Here is a 21,422-nt window from a genome sequence, read left to right as displayed (position 1 = left end):
AACAGCCCAGCTGAGGTGCGGCAATCCACTCTGCCGCACCTCTCAGCTGGGCAAAAAATGTAGAAATAAAAGGTAGGAATACCGCAGGGGCGGGCGGGAGGGCCCAGCTCCTGAAGACATAATAGCGTCACAACTACCGGCTTGGCCGAACCGGGAGGAACCCACCACTGATCGGGTTATAGATATGATGGAAAAATGATGGCCAAACTAAAACTTAGCAAAAAGCATAGTTTTCAACTTCATTTCAAATCTCAGTTTATGAATCTGGTTTGCTAGTCAACACAAAAACAAGATATCCAATGGCCATATATATATGTTCATTCAATTGACGGGAAGCGGGGGAGATAGGCTGTTCCAGGGTTGCAAGGTTAAGTCCCCCGAAGCCTGGAAGTCAGAAGCTATAACTCTGGAATGAAAAATTGAAGTAAATTATTGAATAGAATGATATAAGGAGTGAACAATGTGGTATGGGGAACTAAGGATAGACAGGTACTAGGCTGCTGTTGTCTGTGTAACTGGAAGTCTTTAATCACAAATAAGAATAGTTTAAACTGGAGTCTTAATTCAGATAGGAAACAAGTGAAGATTCCTGTTTTGCAATGAGAATTCCAGTAGGAATAGAGTAGGATGGAGTGTCCAAAACAGCTTAAATGGTAGTGTTCTAACTAAGATTGGGGGGCAGTAATAAGAATTGGGATTATTGCAGTAATTTAGGCATGAAACTATCAGGATTACCCTAATAAAGCCACAGATTTCCCTTTCAGAACCCACAGATTCTATAAGCATTCATCACATGAAAATTAGTGACTCTTATTAATAAAATCAATAAATTGATTCCAAATTAGTTGATCCTCAGTCAAGATCTGAGGTTGCAGATCAAAAAACTGAGACAATCTGGGAGACTTGGAGACAAAGAATGGGAAGCCATCATGAAGGATGGAAAGGAAGACCAGGTTGAAACACACACACACACACACACACACACACACACACACACACACAACCCTCAACAATCTCCAACTCCTGAGTCACATTCTATTTAAGGCATTAAGATGGGATCAAAGACTAAATATTACTAAGACACTTTATTATGAGTCATCACATATTGACATCAAAGATCACCAAAGACCAATAGAGATATCATTAGTACAACAATGACACTGTGGATCAGATTATCCAAAAGTATTGTATAAAGCATAAACAAAATGGACTGTACTTGGATACTTTCAAATTGATTGGTTTGGTAAAAGGAATTGGAAAAGTTCAGTTATAATAACAAAATCATGCTTAAGAACTGACTGTGGAGCAGATCATGTGCAAGTTCCAAATCAAACTAAAGAAGAAGAACAAAGTTATCCAATTTCTACAATATGAACTTGAACATATGCTGGCTGTTTTCAAGATCACTAGGAACTGCTTTGAAGTCCTGAACTTCACTAGTAAGGAACCAGAGGAACTATGGAATGAAATCAAAGAAGTTAAGAATGAATGGAAAAGAGACTGCCAACAGACAGAAGAAAGTAAACTGGAAGTCAGAACAGATGGTGGAAACTCTCCAGAAAAGAAGCCAAAGCCAAGAAAGACAATGATCTCAGAAAGAACTTACAGAATTTAAGTGAGCCATTAAAATAGACAAGAAACAATATTGGAATGTAAAGTCACCAAAGATGGAAATGGACATAGATAAACAAGGAAAGCCTTCCAAATGAATTGTGATCATCAAAGGAGGTTCCAACAACAAATTTGCATACTAAAGGACGGACAGTCATGAACTGATTCAAATAGGATCAATAATAAGTGTATTCTGAAGTAGCTTTTGGAGGGAACACAAAAATTATAGTGGATCCTGAATATGTATACTGATATTACTGGTAAGTCAATCCAGCCAAAGCATGGTAACAACTGTCCTGACTTTGCTGTCTTGGTTATCTACTATAAATTAGTAATAAAACTTGATGCTAACACAGTATTAAATTGTTTATTTAGATTTTAGTAACTTGTCTTTATTATTTTTATAAATAAGATGGTGAACATACCTAATATTTCTTTCTCCTCCTATTTTCCCTGCAACAACCACCTGTGAGATGAGTTGGGCTGAGAGAGTGCCTGGCCCAAAGCCACCCAGCTGGCTTTCATTATACTAACCACCATCCTGCCAGAGGTGAATCTATCCATTCATTGAGAACAGTTCTCTGGAAAGCTTGTTATGAGACCATATGTAGAAGATGACTTTAACTCAGAAAAGGCAGATCCATTATCAAGGCAGTAAATAGATAAACATGTCTTGATTACTGTAGGACTACCTTGTATCTGAACTGCCATGAGCAAGACAATGAGGCTTCTCTGTGGCAGCTCCCATACTTTGGAATTCTTTACCTCTAACATCCATACAGCTCCCTCGCTCCTTTGGGATATTTAAAGAGAGTTTAATTTCACTGGGCCTTCAGCACTTTTTGATTTATCAATTTCTCAACATGAGGCAGAACTGATTTATTGGTAGCAAATGCATTACTAAAATAGAATTGCTTTTTATAATTTGATTTATTACTATTAATTCTGATCCTATTCAGCAGGAATTTTAGAGAGCTAAATTTTGGTTGGTGGCGTATCTCATTCAGATTGTTCTAACAAGCTTTCATCAAAGAGATGAATGTTCTGCTTGACACTTTAAGATCTCCTTTTACCTTTAATTGAGGAATATTAAAGACGTATTTTCCAAGGCCATATTACAAAGTAGTTACATTTGTTTAGGTTTGGGAATCCTGATAAATAATCTCTTTGTTCATAAGAAATATATGCATTATACTCTACAATGAATGAATAAATAATATGGATAAGCAGGATATCAAGGCCAATGTAATATTATGTATTTTTAAAAGATCCATTTTATTATTTCTATGTCAAAGTATTCTGGCTGAGAATTCAACTAGAGGTTACTTATTCACATCAACTAGGCAACACTTAGAATTATTTGTCTTTTTTAATAATTACCTCATAGGAAATCAGAGTAGTATGTCATTTAGGTTTGATATAATTTATGTTAAAAACATTTTTACATTTAAAAAAATATATATGCCAGGACACTCAGCAGTTTGCAGAGTTAACATAATTATAAGTGAAATGAAAATAGAATATACTGGTTTCTCAGATAAATACATAAGCAGAAAGTATATTACCAGCTCACATACCGGTATTAAGGGCTAACTGTAATTATTTAGACTTAGTTATTCATAGGTATGCTCATTTAAATTAATGTGACTACAATTGTTTATACTCTAAATATGATAAGTCTATAATCAGCCCATTCAAATGAAATTCATAAACAACTTATGTTTATCCATCAAGGACACACAAAGGTCAGAATCTTTAATGATGAACACAATCTCCACTGAATTAGGAATTAGTTTAGATTTTTTAATCTGTTGTAGAGCAATTTTTCTTGATTTAAAAAGATTCATATTTTCATAAATTTTATAAAACTTGAAGACAGTCAAACACATACATAGAAGTCTACAAAACAAGATGAAAATACATTTTAATAGTCATTTTAATACAGGGATATATTGTATTTTAGTGTCTAATGGAATGCAACAAACACACCTATAGTGCTATATTTTATTCTTGATAAAACAATTACATTTTATGAAAGCTGTCACCTGCCAATATTGTATACTTATGATCTAAGTTGATAAATGGACTGACATGCCTTTGTGAGTTGTGTGTGTGGGGAAGAGAGGATTAAATTAATGTGATAACAAATAGTCCTTAATAAGACTGGGTTCATGTATTTATTCTACCTGAACGATGGTAGCAAAAACAAGGTTCCTTTGCTCCATGATCACTTCCAATCCATAGCATAAAAAGAAAAAGGAGAAGCCGAACTGTTACAGCACCTGTGTTGCAAAATGACTAATACTCCAAGAACTGTTGCTTGCAGTATACTTACCGTCTACCTTAAAAACCAATAGAAAACTAGAGATCTTTCATGAGGAAAAAAGACACTTGGATAGACAGCAAAATGAAAATGTATTATAATCCTCTATACTGAAGTGGTATTTATTTTCCACAAACTGCTTGTTCAAGTCAATTAAGTTAAAGAGAATGTGTTTATAGATCCACCAGAAATATCTTTCAATATATGTGTGTGTGCATGTGTATGTACAGAGTAAATTGTAGCAATATTATCAGTAAAATTATTTCTCTGTGATAATCACTTCTTATATGCAGTTATCTGCTTTTTGATTTAGAAAAGGACATTCCTTGAAAGTCTTCTGAAGTTCCTCTGTTCTAAGTTTCAGAATTGGCTGGCTGGCTGATGTGGAAATTCCAGGATCCTACATAACATAAAGAGCTTGGTAGGATGAAGAGGGCAAGACTGATGAGGCGGAGAAGGAGCTAGTGTATTCTTCTTCATTTTCTCTTATATTAAAAATATTGACAGAATTCCGGAATGAAAACAAAATTCAACTGGAGGATGATTTAGAATTTATATTGGATTTTTTTATTTCTCCAATATGTGGAACAACATATTATCTTTTGAAGTTTACCTCAAAACTGAGGCCAAAAGGAGATATGCTGATGGAGCATCATCCTCCCATACTCTTTGTTTCAAGCACTGATTTCTTCTGCCAAGGACAGAGAGGAATTCCACTGGGGATAAAGGAATGGGAGGAGGGAGAGGGGCTACGGGGTAGTCCACCATCTGTTTTAACAGATGGGCCTGTCACATCAATCTAATTTGGGCCTAAGGGCCAAATCCGGCCTTCCCCAACCTGGTCCCCCGAAGACATGTTGAGAAACGTTTTGTGATACTATGAAAAAACAAAAATCTGTTATGGTATGCCTTTCAAGCTTTTGCTCTTAGAAACTTATGGTCTTCCAACAGAACAGTGCTTTGCAATCTGGAGAGCTAGTCTAAATTTATAGAAGGATGTATGGTCCTTTATTAACATTACTTAATGGAATAAAGTATAACATTATTATACTGTAACTATTTGTTTATTTTGTTGGAACCATGAGACATTAAAAATGTAATATGAATTTAATTTCATGGTAAATGTAATTATTAAGTGATTAAAAATCACTTAATTATGATTCCCTCAGCTTCATAACTTGTCCCTAGGCCTTGGAACACTATTTTAAAATAGATCTAGTGTCTGAATAATGCCGTTTTAAATCACAATGAAGTTTGTTATACTGATACACCTTTTAACATAATTCTATTAGTAAAGGTAAAGGTTCCCCTCGCACATATGTGCTAGTCGTTCCCGACTCTAGGGGGGGATGCTCATCTCCGTTTCAAAGCTGAAGAGCCAGCGCTGTCTGAAGATGTCTCCATGGTCATGTGACCAGCATGACTAAATGCCAAAGGGGCACGGAACGCTGTTACCTTCCCACCAAAGGTGGTCCTATTTTTCTACTTGCATTTTTTACATGCTTTCGAACTGCTAGGTTGGCAGAAGCTGGGACAAGTAATGGGAGCTCACCCCGTTACGTGGCACTAGGGATTTGAACTGAACTGCCGACCTTTCGATCGGCAAGCTCAGCATCTTAGCCACTGAGCCACCACATCCCCTATAATTTTATTACATCTGAACAAAAAGTCTCATTCACTTGTTTACTAATTCGGGTTACTGCTATGAAAAGGGATTTGAGCATATTATTGGACAAAAATTGCTATAAGGAAGTCAATACACTTAGAAGATCAGGAGAAAATGTTCACATGATCCAGTGTGTGACAGAGAAAATCCAAGGTATATTGTTGTGTTGGTTCTTTCACTTGACCGACTTCCATACGGTGCTTACCACAGGGTGACTGTTGAAAAAAACACCTTATAGTGTGTGAAATGCATTCTCATGGATTCATTCAAGAAGCTGCTTCCAGCACTGGCCTATTTTCCTTAATTCTGCTAACCTGCCAGCAGAATTAAAGTGGTATATGAAAGTATTAACCAGGGATTATCTTGTGGATAATACAAAATGCCTTCTTAGCAGGTTGTAAAATCTCACATATGCTAAGAAAAGTCTGGCAAGAGATTTCTAGGCTGGCCACCTAGAGTCATCAAACAGCAAAATATTTCATATTTCATTCATATTAAAATAAAGATATTTTAAAATAGTCAAAAAGAGTTTGAATTACTCTTCATTGAGGATGACTAACGGGGGAAAGTAATGCTTTATGCCATTTCTGGGAAAGAGAGACTGGGGTTGTGAGAAGAGCCCATCTAACGGACAATTTGGTAAAGAGCTTTCATTCTCTATTCTTTCAATCCAGCCTGCATGCAGACCTTTCTATTTCTACAAGAGCTTCTGGAATGTAATGATTCAACTGAAGGGCAAACTGAAAAGCAAAATGGTTGAAATGTTCAAAAGATACAAGTCCTGGAAGCTGGGACAAGGAACTTTAACTGTAGCAAAAATAAAAAGCAGAAGTAATTACAAATGTAAATGTTGCTTGAGCTGACCAAAAAACCCAGTCCTTCTCTTTATGTTATTTACTAGCTTTCTCTAAGGCTGGCTTATGAGTAGTGTATTTTTCTTTGCTTTGTCTACTGTGGATTTTACTGAATAAGAATCAACTACAACAAGAATGGCACAGATTGCTATATCCATATTAAGTAATATGAAATAAATAAATAAAAATCTTTGCAGATAGATATGAATACAGAGCTGAGCAATCATGCAAATTAGGTGTATTTTATCTTAGATAAAGGAAATTACATGGCAAACCTCTACAAACAAAGCACAGGAAATACAACGATTCTAAATGTTTGTTCTCCAGCACTGTATGATTGATCATTTCTTTGCTATACCAAAGGAAAGCTTATTTTACTATTGATACTTGCAGGGGGATATCTAATGAGACTTGAGGATAAACACAAGAAATAGAATATTTTTATTGTACCTCAGCATCATTTTATAACACAGTTCTAAACAGCTTCCCCCTCTTCCTTCCTTGTGTTCACTTTCTATTCATTCCCTGCATGTATAGAACAACTTCACTGCACTAGTGCAGGCTACCTTTATTCAGATGTATCTCCCCCCACCTTGCTTTCACAGACATACACCAGAGAATCTATAATTACTATACTCTGCCACTCATCATAGCTTTAGCAAGCATGACGAAAGGGGCAGCCAGTTGTTTTATCCCAAATATGCTTACACTAATTTCTTTGCAAATTCTAAATGCAAAAATTTACTTTGCAAAATAACACTGGTTCACATACCACAGTTTCACATACCACCAATCAGGTGATAAATGCATTAACTGACATAGAAAGTCATTTGTCCTGGAATACATGACTTAATGTCTGTACTTATGAACCAAACACTTCTGAATTGAGGACACCCAGGAAAGGGGAAATGAAGACAGACTGGTTAAACTAGCTAATTCACACTTTCAGGCCCAAGTGGAATATTATTTTAAACCTGAAGCATATTGAATACCCAAAAGGAAAACAAGAAGACTTAATATTTTTATCTGAATTGTGCCAACTTCTTATACAGCTTATGTTCTTCTCTGTGTTCAATCTGCTTGATGGCTCAAAAGTCCAATGCTACTGCTGGGCATAAAGCCTCAGTCACTTTCAAATTATTTATAATACCACATTGATACATAAAACATTTGGATACTCAAGCTATTTGTTTATGAACAAATAGTTTATGAACTCTCAAGACATGTATTTTACAGGCCATTTGTGTGGAAAAAACATGTAAGTTTTCATTGGGAGACAAACTAACTATAATCTCTGAACACCCTCTCCGTGTTTTATTGTGTTAATCTGCACATTCTTTCTCTGTTCATGTTTTATAATATCAAGAATAAAAGATGACGGATGTGTTTTAGAGCAAATATTTAGTTTCCTTCAGGCTCCTACCCTTAATATTTTCAGTAATATTGAAGCTACTATGATTTAACATTTTATAATTCTCTGGAAATGCCATGTGATAGGATCCTAAACATCCCCATTTCACCTTATTGTAGTTTTTGATAAAAAAAACAATGAATTTGAAAAAAACAGTAATATGAAAGTGTCAGGAGAATCAACAATGCTGCAATGAAATAGTTCCAAGGAATTCATTTTTTAACAAGATGACCACCATGTTATCTAGAATTCAATGAAAACAAGCCACAAATGTTAATAAATTTTAATTCTAACTATATTCTATCCTTGTGAGTTACTGAAGGCATTTGACTATTCAGTATGGTTACCTAACATGTTACTATTTCCTTCTATAGACACAGCAAATGACTTTGGGCAGCTTCCAAGTTTCAATATGCAGATGCCACCCAGCCATTCCTCCCCAGTGTATTTAGCTTTGGTAGTCACTTTTGTGTTTTTTCCCCACAGTACACCAGACACTAGATTGATCTGATGTAATATAGCAAAGAAAAAAGGTACCTCCCAGTAATTTAACACTAAAAAAAGAAAAGAGTCCCACTGCTTTGCTGAATTGCAGGATGGATCTTACTATGACAAAACTTCAGGAACAGCACTCACTGAAGAGAGCTCTCTGCTTGAGGTAATCATTTATGCAAAGCAGAAATGACAACAATCAATGAATTTGTCTGCCTTTTCTAATACAACAGTAAATATATTTCCCAGAGTAAATAGGTACTTTAAAACTTCTCAGGAATTTAAGCTGACCTACCTGGGAGACCTTTCTGACAACATCGTTGCCCACACCAAGTCCCTGCACAAAGGAACGGACTGCAATAAAGGCCCTTGTTGCCTTGAGCTTCAGGTCCCTTGGAATCTCTCCAAATGGCTTATGCTGTTCCGAGTGCTTCACTATGCAGTCCATATATTCATCCGGAAGCTGGTACTGGGGATTCATCAACTTGAAGAGCCGCTCTAGCAGGTGAGTCCAAAATTCATTGAGGGCTTCTTCTAAGTTGATATTGGGACCTCGATAATAATGCCGCAGCTCACTATACAAGTCTTTGAAAAGCTTTACGTTCTGGAGATAAAGGTCTCCATACATACCAGGAAATGTGTCATAAAGTGCCTTCTCTGACTTGTTTAACAAATCCTGGAAGTAACCTGAAATCAAAAAAGTAGGAGAAACAGGTCACTAGAAGAATCTCTGGAATGAAATTAACCTGAATTAAAGACATCTTCAAATTAAACTATTGCACCATTGCTAAAAGGAAATGAAAAAAACTGATATGTTAAGTACACTGGTATCTTCAAGCATAGAAAATGAATACCTGTCATCTGCATTGGTTGTTTGACTGCATAGATGCAAAACCAGATTCACATTCAGAACTGTAAAATATTTCTCCCAAAAATCTCATGCCCAGAATAATACTTCTTCAATATTCCCATGAATGTGTAAAACACAACACTACATTCATTCTCATTTATTGTATATTTGGAAATCAGGCACTGATGAAATTTTGGCAAAAAATTATTCTATGTGAAATATGCCCAAACATATTTTTACTGAAATGGTAACAGATAACAATTACATTTAAATTTGATCATACTGCTTAATTATTCCCAATATAATATATGCAAATCACTATATAAATCAATACGATAAAAGGTCAAAGGGATTAAAAGATCGTAAAAGGTTCTTTCCCATGCTTCTGCTCCTGACAGAAACATATGTGCATAAGCTTACCATCTTATTTAAGAGAATATATCAACAATAAATATATCTAGTAGTTCTATGTATGAAGACTAAAAGGTTTCAATATTTGCTTCTGGTATTAAAAGAGGACATTTAGAAAATTATTTGACAATTTACCAAACTTTTATGATTTAAAAGGTATAACATGACAAATAGCATCATGTTCATTACCACCACTCTAACATTTATTAAAGGAGAGCAAATACTATATCTTTTCAAAGCATTTTTCCAAGGTGCTGAGACATTATTTCCTTTTAGATATCATTTGTGAATATTTATACTAACAATAGCAGGTCATTAAATACTATAATGCTAGTACACTTTAGTGCAAGGCATCCCTTGTAAAACAGAAAAATAAGAACTAAGAGCTCCATTAACCCTAACAGAGAAAATTAGGGGAATCATCCTAGCTTTGAGTCAATTGAAGGTGGTACTGATTCCAGATCTGTGAAACTCTTATTTAGTTTTATCAGTTACTTGACAATATCCACCAACCAAAATCAGCTGCAAAAAGCACAAACCTGGCCTGAAATCACATAAATACGGTTTATTTGGTTTTTGCTCAGTGATTTGTCAATATAAACATTATGGTTTGTAAACAATGATTTATAGCTAAACATGTGGTGTGACTCCAGCTAAATGTGGGTCATTTGGAAAAGAATGGTTAAGCAAATAAGAATCTTGCATGAATGCATACCTAGAATGAAAACAAATGTATCTCAGAGCATGTTGTAAAAGATTTTAGCTTTATAACTGTATTGAATTCACAGTCCTTTCACACAGAAATCTGTTCCTATCCTAGAATCCCAAGCATTCTTCATTTCACTTAGCTTAGTTGGAAAAAAAAAGTTGAAAGATGCCACAATTAAAAAATAAAACCGTTGAAGAACTACTACACATTCCATAGTCTTATCTTAGTTTATCTTATCTACCTTCTATGAAATAAAACAATATCTACATTTTTCTTTGAAATTATGAACAGAAATTACGAAATGTTGAGTTGCCAATCTGTATTACTTTATTGAATCAGACCAAGTATTTTTACATATCATAGTATCTGGATGGAGCAGCATTGACTGATATTAGTATCCACAAACAATAGTACCATTCTCTTTGATTCTTTCAGACCGCAGCTATTTATTTAAGAACATAAAGAAAAAGCAATAACCCCCCACGACTCTCCCGGCGACAACGTCAAATTAACCCCTTGATGGACTCCATATCACTCTGAGGTCCCCAAGTCTGTTGGGTACACCAGAACAATTTTGCTATAGCAGTTGGTCAATCATACTTCTACTACAAAGAGATAATATGCAGTTATACATGCAGATTATGAGGAAGAAATGTTAATATTTCAAGAGGTGGCTGAAGTGTTTTGCCTTTAGACTTAATAAAAACCCAGAAATCATTCATAGCAGCAAAAAGAAATATTAATATTTCAAGAGGTGGCTGAAGTGTTTTGCCTTTAGACTTAATAAAAGCCCAGAAATCATTCATAGCAGCAAAAAGTTCTTGTAGACCTTCAAAAAGCACTGCTTCTTGAACAAATAGTTAAAATGATACAGTATATCTCATTGTTTTTGCAATTTTTCAACAATCTATTCATTCTAACATTTTTTTTCAAAATAGGGAACAATTAAAATCATTTGTAAGTGCTAAACAATTCACAAACTGGTGATGATGACGATGATGATTCCATCCATCCATAAAAGAGAAAATATTTCACACTTTCTTAAATGTTAATGCTGATATACATTAAAATTGAGCAGATTGCTTGGCCATCACCTTAATAGGTAATACCAGAGGACCAAAGAGTTGGAAAGATACATTTAGGCCATAATGCAGGAATCCAAATTAAAGCATTCTAAATAGTTTCCATCCAGTGGAATACCACCTCTCTGGGCAACTGGTCCCACCATCTAGCTATTCTTATTATTAAGGTATCAGTTCTGGTGTGCCTTCCAATAATTTTTATCCTTTATTTTGTATCCTGGACTTTGCAATAATATAGATAATGGGTCTTTGATTTCTATGTGGCATTCTTTCAGATAATTTGATGAGTACAAGCCACTACTGAAACAAATTGCTAAGAAAATTGCAGGGACTTGTTCAGGCAGTTTCTGAGATTATTACTAATCTCAGAATAATAATAATAATGTGATTAATTTCACATTATTATTCATGTGCTTTGGAAGTCATTTACTGTATCTACTGATTCTGCCTCCACTTTCTCCTCTGCCATATCACACTACTATTCCAGATTTTTTTGCACAAATAGCACTACCAGGTCAGCTATTCTATCCTACCTCCATCTATTATTTATGGTTTTTATATTTATTTCTGTTTCAATGTTACTTTGATCTATTTCTCTAATTAATGAAGATTATTACTCTTGACAACCCCAAAATATTGAAGGTTATATGACTCAGGACTGATCTTTATGGTATTATACTCAACACTTTCCAATATATTGATCTCTCTTTAAGTACAATAAGTGCCCCAAGAAAACCATTTTGGAGAATCTACATATGCAAATGGACAAGACATAAGTTTTCTTTTAGATAAATAAGATATCTCTTGAAATAACTATATCACAAGGCAAGTTTATGCATATACTTCAACTATAACTCTCTTGTGTAATTTAGTTTTAAAGATTAGTAGCTCTTCTATATTCGCTAATGCAAGATCTACAATAGTTTCTGACAAGTGAGAACTATCTCCCTGATTTAAGAGAATTCATCCAATCTTTTAATTAAGTCCCCAAGGACCTAATAACTAGGTTATTACAACAAGAAAATATAATATTTGTAATTTAAAACCAGAGAAGGAATAACATGGGAGCAATATGTGAAGGTAACAAGCAAGTTGATACATACTAGGTTCAGATTAGCTTCTGTTTATCATATGGGAAAAGTTTAGGAACCACAGTCTTTACCATAACAGATTAATGCCTGATGTCTTCTACTAGAGGCTGGAAAGAATGTAGAAATTATTACAAATAATGAGATTAGAGAATTCAGATGTAGTATGTTCAGTTCACTAAAAATTATGAGATGCAAAGTGTGCCTTATGAAGACAATTGTTGTAAAATAATTTACTAATGAAAATCAGACCACCATTAGTCTACACTAAGAGGCTGCTTCAAAGTTCACTAGACTCCCAATTGTAGGATAAAAACCCTCTTTTAGTAATTCTCATGAATAAAGGAAGATTGGTCACAGTATGAATTAATATAATGTACAAATCAGTGTAAATACTTTATAAGAAATTGCAATGAATATGTTCAAAGCAGTTTATATATTTTAATCTATATTAAATCTAATGCATTTAGATCTGGAGAAGGCAAATTGTGTCTGAAGATGATATGTACAGAGAAAAAGTTAAGTTTTCAAAATAGATCATCTTGCTGAAAGATGAGTGCTTCTTAAAATTGACATACACATTATTCTTTATTTATTTTTCAATAGCCATTGAACAAGGGTTCTAAACTTTCTGGGTGATGAACACATTGTGAATTTTGGGAAGTTATAAGCATTCTCCAAAAACAGTTGCTTTATAGAATTTCTAATTATGAAACAAGGATTTATCAATCCTTGTTAACTGTTGAAGATTAGGCATGCTTTGAAAATAGTAGTGGAAGTGGTTCAAATCTTATGCAATACCACTTTAAATTCAAATTCATTAAGTAAGGCTTTTTCTATGACAGTTACTTTAAAACAAGGGTGGGGAACTATGGGCCTTTTATGACTTGTGGACTTCAACTCCCAGAATTCCTAAGCCAGCATGGTTTAAGCCACCCGAGCTACCTCTGCTTTAAAAGGTAGACCACATTAGCTAGAGAGCTAATACTTTAAAGAAATATGTATTTTTTCAGATCTGCACAGAATCCTGAAAAAAATATTGCTGTAATGAATAACAGAAAGTTGTTGTTGCAATGCTTGTTTGAAGTCTAAAATATTTCTTCTGAAATATTTTGAAATATGTTATTTATGGCTCTGCAGTTCCTTCTCCTTCCTCTCTTTACCATCAGTTTTCTTGTATCTGCCATTTAGGGTTAGTTAATGCAGGGGTCCCCAACCATTGGCACGGGGCTGTGGCATGTCAGCAACTGGGCCACACAAACAAGCGAAGCCCCATCCATGGGATGCAGGCACCACATAAAACCATGCCCCCTCTGGTCCACGGAAAAACCTTTAAATAGAAATTTAAATTGTGTGTACATGTCTGTATGTGTATTTATATCTGAAAAAGTATGTATGCAAATGTATGCAAAGAAATTAACTGTAGATATGCCTTTAAAAGCAATTTCTCATTCTGCTTATAAGATGTTGTATTGAACAGTATTGTAAGCAGATTCTGCAAATGGGCAGTGTGAATCTTAAATGTTAATCCTTTTCTTTAATATAAAGATAAACTCTTCTGCGCATGCGCAAGATGGCGATTTTCCTGTGATCCCGGTGATCCTGGGGGGGCGATTATGGCTCCAGGGGGCCTTTGGAGGGCTGAATTTCGATCCTTGCAGCCCTGGCCCAGCTGGAGGAGTGTCGGGGCTCTCTGTTGAGGGGTCTCCGGCTTCTTAGAGTGTCCTTGAGGCTCGCGGAGATCGTAGGACTGCGAGAGCGGCCCGAAGGAGGAGGGGCGGCGGCAGACTCTCTATGCGAAGGCGGCAGAGCCAGGACGACGGCGTCAGCGCCGCAGCGGTGGCAGCGATGCGGCACCCTCGCCGGGATCCTCGCCAGCCCAATCCGCCCTGGGATTGGCTAGGGGCGGAGGGGGGGGGGCGAGGTGAGGGCGCGGAGGCTGGCAGCGGCGGCGGTGGCGATGCTGGCGGCGTGGAAATGGTGGCCGCCGGGACAAGGAAGAAGCCGCCACAGTTTGGTGCGTGGGAGCGTCGGAGAGGTTGGCAGCTACTCACTTGCTGTGCTGGATCTCCTGGGTGACCGTGGGGCGTTGTTTGGCCCCTTGGCCGTCCCAGAGACCTCCATGAGGATTTATGGAGGCTGGGCGAGGCTGGACGAGGCAAGCAGCATGGTTGCAAGGAAGATCTGGGAGGGGTTGGGGAGAGCTGGATTATGACTGAGGGGTTTTCCCCCTGAGGCGTCTGTTGCCTCTGCTCTCCTTTCCACCCCCATCCCTCCTGAATGTGGTGATGCCATGCTGCGTATGCCCGCTGAACAATCATCTCCGGGTCTAGGTGCCATCTTGACCTCCCCGGAGGTAATGACGGTTATGATCTCTGCTGTTGGAGCCTGTCTGGACTATGTGGACTGACCTGATCCCATTCTTTCCCTCCGTTGAATGGAGGTTACATCTGGGGATTCAGGTCTTAGTGGAGTGGGTCTATAGCTGCTGTCTCAATTCCGGCTTTTTGGACGATCGTGGTTGACCAGCCGCCGTGAGAGGGGGGCTGGGTCACCCTTTGCCGGATCGAAACAGCATTTTTACTCCCGCCATTGCCGTGAGAGGGCACTGAGGTCCCACATGCTCCATTGGAACTCTATGGAAGTCTGGCATTTCACTCCTTCTGACTGTGATAACACCAAATTGGCCCCTGGCTATTGGCCATGGACTATCACCTCCCTTTGATGTTCGATGTATTCGGTGAATGACCTTCGTGCCCTGCGAGATTCCCCCCTCTCGCAGGTCTGGCCCTCTTCGTTATCGAAGGCCTATCTTGATGACGGGCGTTGGAGCCCCGAGAGATGGCATGCGGCAAAGAAGAGTTTGAGGGGTTTTTTAAGTGGGTTTTTAACAAAAATTTTAAGGGGTTCGGGGGGGATTAGGGTGGGTTCTGGGGGAAATCCACCGGGTTCAAGACCAGCCTTAGTGAAGGGCTGCGACATTAGGGATGTAGAACCGGAGGTCGGGGAGGGGGTGGGAGTTCGAGTTGAAGAGGGCTGTTCCATCAATACTGTGAGTGGGAGGGGCAGATATGGCGGAAGCTGGGGACCATATCATGTTCGGGGAATGCGCACTCGCTATCTTAGAGCGATTGCGCACTCCGGTCCCCAATGCTTTTCTTGTTCCCCAGGTTGTCCAGATTCTCAGGACCAGAGCCTCCAGCTGATGTTATGCAACGCCAGGTCCGTTGTTAATAAAGCTACGATCTTATTCAGGAGGGGGAGGCGGACCTGGCGGGCATTACGGAGACCTGGTTGGGCCAGGAGGGGGGAGTCCCCCTCGTGGATATATGCCCACCAGGCTTCCGTGCATTTCATCAGCCGAGGGCTCAGGGCAGGGGCGGGGGGGGGTGGCGGTTATTATAAAGGAAGGTCTGGATCCGAGGGAGACCACTGTTCCACAGATAGCCGGATGTGAGTCCCTCTTTGTGAAGTGGGGTCGTGGAGTACAGATGGGCTTGTTGGTCACGTACCTGGCTCCCTGCCACGTGGCAACGGCCCTGCCCGAGCTGCTTAACGTTATAGCCGAGGTGGCGGTGGACACCCCCAGACTTGTCATCATGGGGGATTTCAACCTGCCATCTGTCGGTGAAACGTCTGAAGTGGCTCGAGAGTTCATGGCTTCCATGACGGCCATCGACCTTACTCAGTTAATTCATGACCCCACTCACACAGGGGGACACACTCTGGACTTAGTTTTTGTCTCTGGTCAGTGGTTGAGTGGCCTTGATATAGGGGATATAGCCATCGAACCCTTGTCATGGACTGACCACTCGCTCCTTCGACTGGACTTTCTAACCGCTGCACCCCGCCGCAGGGAGGCGGGACCGACCAGGTGGTTCCGCCCCAGGCGCCTGATGGACCCTGATAGGTTCCAGATGGAGCTTGGGCCATTTCCTGAGATTCTGGCTCATGACTCGGCTGAGGACCTGGTGGCCGCCTGGGATAGTGCGGCTGCCGGGGCCTTGGACCGAGTCATGCCTTTGCGGCCTCTGACCCGGCACCGAACTCACCTGGCTCCTTGGTTCTCTGAGGAGCTTAGGGAGATGAAGCGCCGGAAAAGACGCCTGGAGAGTAGTTGGAGGACCAGCCGCTCCGAATCTGACCGAACACTGGTGAGGTCTCATATTAAGACCTACCTAGTGGCGATAAAAGCGGCGAAAACTAGCTATTTTGCCGCTCTTATCGCGTCATCAGATAATCGCCCGGCCGCCCTGTTTAGGGTGACCCGCTCCCTCCTCCATCTGGAAGTGCGGGATGACCCCTTGCAGGGTTGAGCTGAGGATTTTGTGCAGTATCTGTATGACAAAATCGCTCAGATTCGGGAAGGGCTGGCCTCTGACTGGGTATGTCCGGACGGGACGACTGAGGCAGGTCTTGAGAGCGTTATCTGGGGGGAGTTCGATCCTGTGGCTCCCGAGGACATGGACAGGGTCCTGGGACGGCTGAACGTGACCACATGTTTATTGGACCCGTGTCCCTCCTGGTTGGTACTGGCTTCCCGGGAGGTGACACGAGGCTGGCTCCAGAAGATTGTTAACGCTTCTTTGAGTGAGGGGGTCCTGCCGGCCGCTTTGAAAGAAGCGGTTGTGAGGCCCCTCCTCAAGAAGCCCTCTCTGGATCCGGCTGTTTTGGCTAACTATCGTCCAGTCTCCAACCTTCGCTTTGTTGCGAAGGTTGTTGAGAGTGTGGTGGCGCAACAGCTTCCCCGGTACCTGGATGAAGCTGTCTATCTAGACCCGCTCCAGTCCGGCTTCCGGCCTGGGCACAGCACGGAAACGGCATTGGTCACATTGGTGGATGATCTCTGGAGGGCCCGGGATAGGGGTTGCTCCTCTATCCTGGTCCTGTTAGACCTCTCAGCGGCTTTTGATACCATCGACCATGGTATCATGTTGCACCGGTTGGCGGGGTTGGGGGTGGGAGGCACCGTTTTGCGGTGGTTCTCCTCCTACCTCTCTGACCGGTCGCAATCTGTGTTGACAGGGGGGCAGCGGTCGACCCCGAGGCACCTTGCTTGTGGGGTGCCACAAGGGTCGGTCCTCTCGCCCCTTCTGTTCAACATTTATGTAAAGCCGCTGGGTGAGATCATCCGTGGCTTCGGGGTGGAGTTCCATCAGTACGCTGATGACACCCAGCTGTACATCTCCACCCCAGGTCACCCCAATGATGCCCTTGAAGTGATGTCCCAGTGCCTGGAGGCCGTGCGGGCCTGGATGGGGAGAAACAGGCTCCGACTCAACCTCTCCAAGACCGAGTGGCTGTGGCTTCCGGCGTCCCGATATAGCCAGCTGATGCCATCGCTGGCTATTGGGGGTGAATCACTCGCCCCCACGGAGAGGGCTCGTAACTTGGGCGTCCTCCTGGACGCACGGCTGTCTTTAGAAGACCATTTGGCGGCCGTGGCCAGGGGGGCTTTCTATCAGGTTCGCCTGATACGCCAGTTGCGCCCCTTTCTAGATCGGGACTCCTTACGCACAGTCACTCAGGCACTCGTCACTTCCCGCCTGGACTACTGCAACGCTCTCTACATGGGGCTCCCCCTGGGGTGCACCCGGAGGCTCCAGCTGGTCCAGAACGCGGCCGCGCGGGGGATTATGGGGGCGACAAGGCGCTCCCATGTGACACCTCTCCTGCGCGAGCTGCACTGGCTCCCGGTGGTCTTCCGGGTGCGCTTCAAGGTGTTGGTGACCACCTTTAAAGCGCTCCATGGCTTAGGGCCGGGGTATTTACGAGACCGCCTTCTGCCACCAATAGCCTCCCACCGGCCAGTACGCTCACACAGAGTAGGCCTCCTCAGGGTGCCGTCCGCCAGACAATGTCGGCTGGCGACCCCCAGGGGGAGAGCCTTCTCTGTGGTGGCGCCCACCCTCTGGAACAACCTCCCCCCAGAGTTACGTACAATAACAGACCTCCGGATTTTTCGTCGGGCCCTGAAAACCCATTTATTCCAACTAGCTGGGCTGGCTTGAGTCAAATTTTAAATTGATTTTAAATTGGAACAGTTTTAATTATGGCCAAGATATTTAATTATTTTAATCAGTTTTTTAGATTTTGTATGTTTTGTATGTATGTCTTGTTTTTACTTTGGCTGTTCACCGCCCTGAGTCCTATATTGGAGAAGGGCGGTATAGAAATTTAAACAAACAAATAAATAAATAAATAAATATAGATTTTCAAAGACTTCCATCTCAGCAAAACAAATCACTTTCTTCTGCACAAAGGAAGGTGCTTTATCTTATTGCTAGATAATATTGTTTGAATTCCATATAATGCTGTTAAATTGTGATTGTTGATCTTTTGGGAATGAGTACCATTCCGATTTAGTAATTTAGAAATTCTGAGTTACTGTGTTAAAGAGGATGGAGCTTCTCAAGGGACCCATTAACAGCCCAGGTTCCTAGTTTCCCAGTTTTCAAGTAACAAATGGCACAAATCTCTAACCATTGCAGAACCTGTACAGGAATTATTACACCCAAGTAAGCTTGTTCTAATCTTTCAGTATATTTAACCAACTTGTTTCATCCCCGCTTCATTATTGTCTGTAAGTAGATAGATAAGTGCACAGTTGCCATTTATTTCCGGAATAGATATTTGATTTTGAACCCAAATATTGGTTGCTTTGAATGAAGCAGAATTTTCTGTATATAGAAAGAAACTAATGAATCAAAACTTTATCCAACTCTGAACACCAGATAGCACCACTGACAGTTTCATGTCCTTTCTGTTCTGAATTTTATTTTATGACATTTAATATGTTTGTTTATTCTTTAGGAGAACAGAGATTCCTGCCTGAAGATAAAAGCCACACTGCCGAAGGAAGTATATATATCAAGAAATATATACATAACTTATATACAGCATATTGCTGTTTTAGTAAAAGTGAAGAGCTTTATTTATATTTGGTTGTTTGGCGAAGGTGGGATAGACATGAAACCTACTGAGAAGCAGTATTTCTGAAAAATTGGGGGAAAGCAAAGTAAGAATTAAATAAAATGTTGACGTTGTTCCACTCAGTAGGACTGACGCTAATTCTCAGGCAATAAATTTTAAGTAACATTATCTAGATATATATTTTATAATGGCAAGTGAACTGGACTTTGAAAATAACGATGTCTTTGTTTTTATGCAGCCTTCCTGTTTTAAGATACTTCTTTCCATCTGGAATGTGAAAGGCCCTGTTTATTTAACACCTAACATCTCAAAAAGGCTAAAGGGATTTATGCTGCACAGTGGCTCTCACATATTGATTTTCCCCAGTGAGAGGAAAGAAGAGGATAAACCTACTGTTGGAATAACCTTTTCGTTTTCAGGCAGGATCTTCCTTATCATAAGTTCTTACCGTAGTCACATTTTATCTCTCCTCCATGCTATAAAAATCAATTTCCTTTGTTGCCTGGAAAGAACTCCTAACATTCTGTTTCAGAAAATATTTGTGGACTGGAGATTTATCCCTATAATATTATCATACTTTTGCAAATCCCTGGTATGTCTGGTGGCATATTAAAGCTATGGTGACATGTTACCGTTAAAGCAATCCACATTTTGGTATCTGAATTTTTAAAAATAAAGTTGATGAAAAAAATGTTTTTTAAAAAATGTTTTATTATTTATTATTATTGAAGCAACAGTTTTTGACAGCTCTTTGAGAACTCTCTTCAAATGTTATTCAGTTTTCATTCATATTTCAGACAGTGAAACAGCTCAATGAAAGTTGTAAGAGAAGCTCTAATTCTAATAGGCTTCAGGGAACAGCACTCCAAATTATATCTGATAATAAACAGAGTTTATTATCGGATATAGTTTGGAGTGCTCCTTGCTCATGGAAATATTACCTGATGCAATTTTTAAAATCTCCCTCTCTGTCCAGATATATGGACTTGAATTCCTGTACTTCTTAGCACTGGTTATACTTGCTAGGAATCTAGGCAAGCAATCTGGGGAGACTGCCTTATACAGACAGCATTAACCTGCAGAAATAGATTTGACTGGCAAAAACTACAATTTAGGTATACTCTTTGTAGCTCATTTTAGTCAGTCACTTGAGTAGGATTGCCGCTCCATTGTTGTACACAACCCACCTTGGAAATGCAGCTTACAATAAATATATAGAGTTGCGCAATGCTTAGGATCTGAAGGATGTTTCAGAATGCATGCATGTCACACTTGTCTGCAACCTGTTAAAGCAATTGCTCCATTTCCCAAGATGGCACAGCTTTGCGTAATAACAGTTTTGCTTCTGCATAATCCTGGGAAAAGACAATTTGGTTTTAGAAGTGGAAGATGCATGTTACTTTCATGCCCCCATGTACTTCAAAGCAAATTTTTGCCTTGTATCTGAAACTCTTATTGAAAGCAGGAATTTAAGCTGCACAATTCTCATTCTAAGTAACTAACAGTAAGAGTTGCCATAATAACTAAAACAACCCAACCCAAGAGTTGTCCCAAAATGAGCAGATGAGAAGGAAGGTCACGTAGGATAACCTCATAATTTTTTATTTGTTTCTATTGAATGCAATAAAAAATATCCGATGCATGTTAGAGTGCTATTACTACCTCAGGACATTTTTTGTGTGTGGTTAACTCATAAAAACAAAACAAACTTTTTCCCTCTGTTTAGCTCATTTTCTCAGGAATGATGGGAGCTCTTCTTTAAAGAAATGTCTCCATGTCATGTTTGAAGGTGCTCCTCCAGAACAACCTCCAAATAAAGGTTAGGCAGGTGGTTACTTTTTAATTGTGTTGTACAGTGGAATGGTCTCCTAAAATGGCTTGCTTGGCATTCACACTGCTATCTGTTTTGCCTTCTCTTTTCACAGACCCATTAAAGTTTAATGCTTTCATTCTGAAAGCGATCCTAAATTAGGTTTAATGACCTCTCATCCT

The 21,422-nt window shown here is 39.7% G+C and overlaps 1 protein-coding gene across 2 annotated transcripts in view; it reads right to left on the bottom strand.

Moving 5' to 3' along the window:
- GPC1 (glypican 1) overlaps positions 1-21,422 on the bottom strand; it is a 197,188-nt gene that overhangs the window by 13,310 nt on the left and 162,456 nt on the right. For both annotated transcript variants that reach the window (XM_070945541.1, XM_070945542.1), the window contains exon 3: positions 8,653-9,044. In XM_070945541.1, the coding sequence (XP_070801642.1) occupies positions 8,653-9,044 (392 nt within the window). The remainder of the gene's footprint in view (positions 1-8,652; positions 9,045-21,422) is intronic.

This window comes from Pituophis catenifer, unplaced genomic scaffold, assembly GCF_029215685.1.
Source record: "Pituophis catenifer annectens isolate HBS135680 unplaced genomic scaffold, rPitCat1.0.hap2 SCAF_6, whole genome shotgun sequence".
Taxonomy (NCBI): Eukaryota; Metazoa; Chordata; class Lepidosauria; order Squamata; family Colubridae; genus Pituophis; species Pituophis catenifer.
Note: the sequence above shows the minus strand (reverse complement) of the source record. Positions and strands in the feature narration are given on the sequence as shown.